The following is an 8,624-nucleotide window of genomic DNA, read 5'->3' on the forward strand; positions in this document are numbered from 1 at the left end:
CATGATGATCACCAGGAAGCGGACATAAGTACATGAATTATGAATAGCTCTGTTGTCAGAAACGCACAGATGAAAGCTAGATGTGTGACAAGTTAGATGGGCTTTGCTTTAACAGTGCTTTTGACTGTATGACTGAGATAACTTGTTACATACATATGTAAATTAGCCAGAAGATAAACATTAAAAACACAAGAAAGTTCGAATGTAGCAATAAGTTATTCGAGGTCTTTTACTTTGAAGGAGGCTAAGTTAGCAGTCAACAACGCATGCGCAGTGGCGAAAGCGGCAGTAACAGCCAGAGGAGAGAAAAGTCAAAGTCAAGTGAGTACAACAGCAACTATGTTTGTTTCAACTACGTATTTCTTTACTTCACATCTGTGCAGAGCGCTGGATGTTACTTAAAACCGCATTAGCGAGAAGGGATTTTGTTTTGAAACGTGCCACCGGAAGTCCTGTTGAACGAAGTACGTTGGTGAATCTAGCCAACCTGTGGCTAACAAGCTAGCTAGCTCGCTAGCTCAGTAAAGTCGTTGCCGCTCTCCAGCGGCTGAGGACAGTTTGGGTTAAGTTGTGTGTTTCCCCCACAGTGAGCGTCCATTGGCGGAGCTCAGAGGCTGAAGTCTGAACGCAGACAGCGCCACATGGAGGCGGTGCTGAAAAACATGGCGAGCACAGCCGAGCTGCTGGCCGCGGCGGCGCAGAGCGGCGTGGTGGAGAAGTGGGATGAGCAAACTCTGTCCAGAGCTTTTCAGTGGGCCCGGTACTGCGAACACCTGTTTTCCAGATTCCACAACAACCCACAAATAAGGAAGATTATGGAGAAGCAGCTGCAGCTCACAAATCACAGTTTGCGCGCTGCCTTCCCTGGTTACACTGAAGTCTCCTTCACGGACCTCAGCCGGTGTCAGCACCTGTTGCTTGTTGGGCTGTTGAACAACCCTGAGCTGCCCATCTCCATCATGAAGACGCTCTTTGACACTACCAATCCCGTAGACACCAAGCAGAGTGATTATCAGGGTGTTACCGGCTTCTGCAGCCACATCATTCAGTGCAAGTCAGCGTGCAGAGTCCTGAGTCCCCTCACAGACATGTCAGCTGTTGGTGCTGATGCTGAGGTGCAGGGGGTGATGCTGATGGAGAGGCTGGGTGCTCTGCTGAGCCAAGGCGGCGAAGCCTGCCAGGCAGAGCGTTTTTTAGACTCCGTCCTCCTCAGATGCGAAGGAGCAGCAGGACATTTCTGTCTGGTCATCGCTGCAGCTCTGCTGACAACCAAAAACTCAGCGGAACAAACTGCTTCACTGGATTTTCTCTTGGACTGGCTGCAGAGAAAACACAGTGTGCTGCAGAGCATGTGTTCTGCCCTGCCTAATACGCTTATTTTAGACCTGGCCAAAAAACACCTGAAATTCAGAGAGGCGTACTGTGATGTGCTGGAAAAATGTGCGTCTGATATGGAGTACAGCATAAGTGAAGGTGAATGGGTTCAAACCAACACAAACCGAACTGTGTCCTTCCAGAGTCTGACTGAGCACTTTCAGGCCTTGTTTGAGGCCTGTCCGTCTCTGAGGGAGGATGTAGAAAAGGAGCTTAAGGCTTTGAAAGTGTCTGATGGAGACTTTGATGTCAGAGGTCTGAGTGTGTGGGGAGACCTCCTGTCAGCTTTAAACAAGTGACTGTCAGTTTCTTTAAGGCTGGAGGAGATAGTGACATATAACCAGATGTCTGTTTACATCTTGATCTAATGTTTAATGAGAGATGGGTATTAAACCTCAGTACTTCTACCAAACAAAATGTGTCCATAACACAGATTATTGGAAACTCGATGACTAAAAGCCCAGATTCTTATTCTTCTTTACTCCTGATCATACAGTTTCAGTCATTATTTTAGTCGATATTTTATTTAGACCAAGTTCTATTATGGCTGTTTTAGTTTGAACACTTTAACATTTGCAAATTAATCCTCTGAAATGGAAAAAGTGGTTTTCTAGATAAACATTTTGATATTCTAACACAGGAAGATGTCAAAAAAAGTGTTGTTTTGGCATTAGTATCGAACCACGTCACATTTTTCGGTGCAAAATGCTTTATGATCACTTTTTCCAACTTGTGAAATATAAATGAACACAGACCAACGCAGAATCAGAAGCACAACATACTGGTTGACTTTGCATGATGGAAAAATAATGAAAATGTCATTAATGGCTACATACCAAAAATGCTCTCTTGTGGGTCCAGTGAGCCTTAGAATTCAGTTTCTTTCACATTATAATTACTACAAATACTTACACTGCATCATGTGATGATGTTAGTTAATGATTTTTTTTTTAAAAATCTCTATAATTAGATATTCGCTAAAAATTCACATCTTACACTGTTTGGACAGATGGTGGCATCACGTGCTGCCATGTAATCAGCAGTAGCACATGACCAATCTGAATTAAATTGAAAGGAATCGTCAGACAGTGAATGGTTTACACTTTGTAAATTGGTCTCTCGAGATTCAAGGCTTCATTTAGCATCATAAAATCCACCTTAATACCAAATAATTATTGATGTGCTGCCTTTAAAATCATTCTGTAGTTGTTGATTCATGAGGTCCTGAAAAAAAAAAACATCTGAACATTATTTCCAGATTGTGCCGACGGACAGGGAGAGGTGTGTTTGATAATAAAAGGACACGAGGCTGTAAAGAAAATTCAATAAGCAAAGAAAGCCACAGCATTGTGTGATCCAATTTGCCCCTCTCTAACTGTACACACCTCAAATCAGTTCTCACACACCATCTGTCAGCATCACCCCTTCACCACAAGGCTGCAACGCAGTCTGAATCTAAAAATTTTGATTGGCTTGATGCCAGTCATGTGACTCGACTGCCAATTCACACATCTCAGACCTCGCCCGTGTGTCAGAGCACCTCTGTGGCGAGGGACCAGTTAGTCAGATCAGGCGTCTTCAATCAAACCCTCCACAATGGCTGGTGTGTGACATAACTCAGGCAGACAGCGGATTAGAGACCCGGCCGCCATGTGGAGGGAAACACCAACATGGCCACGGCTCGTTTAACACACCGTGAAAGCAATTCACGTAGAGACAGACAAGGGTCACTGAGTAAGGGGCAGCATGTACACAACCAATTTATTTCCAACCAATGAAGAACATATGCATCTGGCTGGATGGAAACCAACAACAATTGAAGGGATCTCATCTGCTCCTATATTATAAATATATGCAAATTCATTTATTTAATTGATTTACATCAATACGTTGCGTGAGTCTATTCAACAAACAAAACATACCAAGCTGCACATCATCATTTAGGATTGAGCGCAGTCATTTTTAGATTGTGTGTTTCTCACTCTTCCTCACAGCTTTACACATAACTGGCAGAGTGGGTAAGCAGCCATGGTGATTCAGACGTGTTACTGCCTGACTCCAAATGAGAAGCCTTCAAGAAGCGAGCACGCCACAATGTAGTCCTGTATCTGCCTATACTCAATGAAAACATGTTTTACCTGTTGTTCAAACAGGCATAAATACCCACTTGCCTGACAACTGATAATAAGAAAGGAAAGCCCCCTCATTGTCAGTGTCATTATGCCAAATAATCTTCAGTTTCTGTTATTTGAATCTGAATAACTATTTTCACCTCTCACTTGTTAAGTAGTCAAACCACCCCTCTGATATAAAACAGCTATTTACCAGCCAGTTGTTTTGACTCATAAATGTGAACAAATTGCCCCCTGCTCTTAACCTGCAAGATAAAATTGCAGGGTTGTGTTATTGTATCACTTCAACAGCAGGACGTCGGCACAGCCCCATAATATCCACCACCAGCCCACTTAAAATGTGTTTGCTTGGAGACGTCCCTTCAATCTGTAGCAGCTACTCTCTTGTACAATTAATTTAGTATTTATTGAAATATGTAGCTTTAATGTCTTCTCTTAAAAAAAAATAGAAGATTTATCATATGTGAAAATATAGAATAAAAGGTACAGTATCTCCTCCTCTCACGTCTTACACCTTGCTTGGTTTTTATTCCATCCAGTGCGTTATTGTTTTGTGTCAGCGTGGGTAACAAACTGCAGTGAGACGTGCTGAAGGGCGTTCTGCAGCTTCTAAAGGGGTCGTGAAGGATAGCATTCATTAAAACTCAGATCCAGCCCCCATCTGGTGGTGTGAATAGGGAGTCCTCTGAGGGGCGGGGTGGAGGGAGGGATGACGGGGGTAGAGCCCTCCCTCGGCACGTGCCTAAGCCGCTTCAGCCTGCTCCTTGTCTGGCCTCGGTGACGGATCACGGAGGCAGGAGGGCCCCTCTGCACACCTGTGTCCCACTCAGCGGGCGCTGATGATCAGTGGCCACCGTCAGCGGAGGGACTGAGGTTTTAATTTGGTTCCTCGCAGTGAGGAAAAGATGGATGTCTTGTTATCGTAGAAGTGTAACGTTTCCTCTGAGTCACATGAAATGTTGGTGCAGCTTGTGAAGACCAGTATAAAATAGATAAATAAATAAATTCACATTGTCCTCTGCAGGACATCCTACAAAAACTGCACTGTCAGACACTCCAGTGGGGTGCTGTGGCTGCAGAAACTGCTTTGTTTTGGCACATGAGGAGAAGGAGGCGCTTTTTTTTTTTAACTTATACCTTATTGGTATAAGTTAAAACATCAAAATAGCTTATTGGTAGAGCTTAATTCATTAACAGAAAATGAATCAGCAATTGTTTGTTTATCTTCTAAGTGAAAAAAAATCCAAACATTCTCTTGTTTAAGGGAAAATACACTGCATTTACCTTAACATATTAAATATCTTTGGGTTTTGAACTTGATTACATCACTTTGGGCTCTAGCATATTAATGCTGACCATTCACTGAACTCACAAACAATTAATTTTATGGTTAATGAGTGCACCTTTTTCGTGTGAATAAAGAAATTCTAGGATTAAAGCACAGTATAAATTGGAAGATTTTTCTCGGCAAATTCTGTCATCAATTTATCCAGATTTCAGAAGTGAAGCACTGCCAGCAATGAGAGTATCGTGTAAAATCTTATCAGCCTCTCATCCTTTGTCTGTGTGAGATTCGAGCATGATATGAGCATGCTGTAGAGAGGAGGGTATGAAGCTGTCAACACATGGGGGAGGGGGACTGGAAGGACCTGTGATAGATCACCTCACATGCAACTGTAGGAAAGCAGTTCTGTGGAGGAAAAAACAATTGGATGTAGCAAATATCCTTCCTCTGACTGTAGAAGATGCAATTTTCACTCCACATATGACAGGTCTGAAAATGTGACCCTGAAATGGCGTCACAGTTTCCCCGCCTCAGTGACGTGGCTGAAATAAAATCTAGTTTGATACCAATAAATGTTTCAGTATAACTGGGAAGTAAGATGAAAACAATGATGGCACACAGTTCTTGCTTTTGGAAGCTAAACAAGATCTTGTACAGTGGGCTTTTTTTTTTATATAAATATCACAAAGGGTTTTTTTTCTTCCTAAACTGAAAACCTTAAGCAGAAGTTCATGTCAAAAAGGAGATTCAGAAATAATTTTGGAAACATAATCTTTTTAAAATTATTTGTTTCTGTTTGCATAGGTGTGGCTGTGAGCAGAAAGCAGAGACGCATAATGTTATTACGGGTGAGACAGACTGATTTTGGGTGCCAAGCTCTCCATTAATAAAGCAATTAGTGAAGGAGGAGAAGGAGGCGTTTGGAAATTCAATTGCCCCAGGGTAGTGTAATGTCATGCTGGAGGGTGTCATAAAACAGTAATTACTGCAATAGCGCTTTGAAATTCTGGGTTATAATTACTTCTTTTTCCTTTTGTGCTTATGAGGGAGTTGAATATTTTAAAAGATATTCAAGCAGCATTGTGGAGGGATCGCTGTGTACAATTTGGACTGCAGACCAAGAGAAGAGAGGAAGGATGAGGAGGATAATTGTATGCAGGCAGAGTCCCAAGGGAGGAGTCCAACCCCGTCATCAAACACTCATTCTGGCTGGGCCTCATCCCATTACAGTCCCCCAGGAGCCAAACTGCACCTGCCCCACAGACTGAAACTACCCAATCCCCCTTTGCTCACCCTCACAATTATACAAACAGCACCAGCGAAATCACAAGTCTGAGATGCTGCAAAAACACAGACGCTGGAGGTTAGCGGCAGGTGAATGCTGAGAGAATTTCTATCTATGAATGAAGTGCTGACTCCATATTTTGTCCAATTAACGTGCACCCCAACAGGCACGTCACTGGTGCAACAGCCATGACCACCCCGGCTGGTTAGGCATGAGAAAACATGTTCCACGTGGCTGGTGACACAATTGTGTTTTCTGTCAAATTAACATGTGCACCCAGGAGCACCCGGTGGTGAGAGTTAATGGTTTCCCTCCTCAGCTGGGCGGATAATCGGAGGAGAAACTGAGATTTATTGTAATTGCTGCCACTGCTGCTCCTGGAAGTGTTTCAGACGTGGAGCAGCTTCCTGTGATCGAAGCATCAGTCTACAAGACTACAGTAGACTTAGCGCTGCTGATGCACATTAAATTGAGTCAGACTGTCCATCATGTGCATGAAACCGATGGTCAACACCCTAACCCCCAACCCTGCAAACGTAATGCCTGTCTATCATTTCCTCTGAGGTGAGAGTGGAGGTGCAACCTGTCACATTTAATGGCTACCTGTAGGTCATATTGCCATCATGCGTAATGAGAATGTTGGTCACACCTCTGATCAGTCTGAATTTGCCTCGTATGACTCATTCCCACCTGCAGAGGCGGAGAGGCACCATCACAATCACGGTCTTTGATTTATCCAGAGTCTTACAAACCACTGAGCCTTTTCTGCTCTAGGGGGAAGCTCAGAGTAATGCATGTGGATAGATGGACGCCATGTTTTCCTGAATAATTTACCACCTCAGTGACGGGCTGCAGACTCTGCCTGCAGAACGGCGTGTTGGACAGAGTGCAGAGCAGCACAGAGGCGCCACAGATGGTAGTATCACCTTTCTTGTTCACTCTGTGCACCTCTGACTTCAGATGTAACTGTTGGTCAAAAGATGTCCATCAGTTCTCTCGTGACTCTCTGGATGTGGGGTTCAGTAGTGAGGGAAGCACTGGTGAATTCTTATGGTGAATTTAGCACATCGTGCACATGCAGTAATATGCGTGTGTGCAATCCGACATACAATATCCAGCTGCTATACGCCAAATATATTGATCACTATGTATTACATATTTCATATTGTGTTTTTTTTTGTTCCATATTATTTTTACCACAGATTCTGTTTTTGTTTTTGCTTTGTAATAGTGTATTTTATTTGGTCTGGTTTTTAAGCAATTGTGAGAAACCTAATCAAACTCATCCAAATGTTGCATTCAGGTTCCACCTTGTAAAGTCAGTATTTCAACTGTGATCGTTCACATTTATTTCTATGTGTATATATATATATATATATATATATATATATATACACAACTGCTAATACTAATGATATGTAGGAATCAAATGTTATTCTACAGCTGCACTCCTCTTAAGTTGACTAGAATTTAGATAAATTGTGAAGGCAATGTGATGATCACTGATCTTATATGCTATGTGTTCCAATTTGTTTATGTTCATTGTTTTCCAGCAAACATGAAACAGATAACTAATATCTATCTATAACTACAAAGGTAGCACAACTTCCATTCATTAGCGCCAATTTTGTTTTAAAACTCCAACACACTCTAGAGTTAAACAGTACTGATTTGTCATGTGATTAGGTTCAATACTTGAATGTGTTACATATAACACTGCTGACCTCAGCCGCACAGAGGACGACACACTGAGGGAGAACAGTGTGTGCCATAAGTATAATGCTCCACATTACAGGCCTTACATTCTCACAATGTGTCTCTTCTATATTTACACCTCTGATCTTTCCTGTACAATTCAGAAAAGTGTGAGATGCTGCTCAATAGGTTCGTAATACTTGTCTGCACCTACATGACACCTCTGTAGCCGTTGTTGCTCTTGACTCTTTGGGACGGTGATTGTGGTTTGCGAGGATGTAAACTCCAATAATAGCGTTAACATTGCTGCTCTCTCTCTCCTTTTACCAATAACCAAGCTACAGGGTCCAATGGTCTCCGCTGGACTCCAGAGACCTCAGCCATTGATTTACAAATGAGGAACGTGGACAGAATAGGAGATGCACCACATGATTGGAGAAGGTGGGTAACAGGTTTGGTAGTGTGCCTCCTCTCTCTGAGGACCACTAACCTTCAAATTGACAGCTGACTGTACTACAGTTTATCACATCCACACACGAGAAGAAATGATGACTAAAAATGACAAAAACATGACTTTTGGTTGTTTTTTTTTATAAAATGATATGAGTATTTTATAACACTTTTTGACATCAACATACCTCTTCATTAAACACAATATTAGAAGCCATAAAATCACATTTATCTGTTTACATAAATTTCAGGCACAAAGCCGTTATTAGCATCTTTTGGTCATCTTAAACATTCTTAAATATTCATATATTTTAAACATCCTTGCAGATTTCATACAGCAAATGAATAAAGTGTTCAAATAGCAAATAAAGTCAGGTGGAAGAGCCATCTATTAATTCATGTG

The 8,624-nt window shown here is 42.2% G+C and overlaps 1 protein-coding gene across 1 annotated transcript; it reads left to right on the forward strand.

Annotated features, from left to right (window-relative positions):
- The first annotated feature begins 283 nt into the window (after nucleotides 1-283).
- On the forward strand, nucleotides 284-1,887 carry fancf (FA complementation group F). The gene is made up of 2 exons (XM_070830246.1): nucleotides 284-321; nucleotides 588-1,887. The coding sequence occupies exon 2, from the start codon at nucleotides 642-644 to the stop codon at nucleotides 1,671-1,673; it is 1,032 nt and encodes a 343-aa protein (XP_070686347.1). The 5' UTR covers nucleotides 284-321; nucleotides 588-641; the 3' UTR covers nucleotides 1,674-1,887.
- Nucleotides 1,888-8,624: the final 6,737 nt, after the last annotated feature.

Source organism: Pempheris klunzingeri, chromosome 5 (genome assembly GCF_042242105.1).
Source record: "Pempheris klunzingeri isolate RE-2024b chromosome 5, fPemKlu1.hap1, whole genome shotgun sequence".
NCBI classification, from domain to species: domain Eukaryota; kingdom Metazoa; phylum Chordata; class Actinopteri; order Acropomatiformes; family Pempheridae; genus Pempheris; species Pempheris klunzingeri.

Bases quoted from the DNA above. Each gene is read 5' to 3' on its own strand.
- fancf (XM_070830246.1), top strand. From the start codon at position 642: ATGGAGGCGGTGCTGAAAAACATGGCGAGCACAGCCGAGCTGCTGGCC.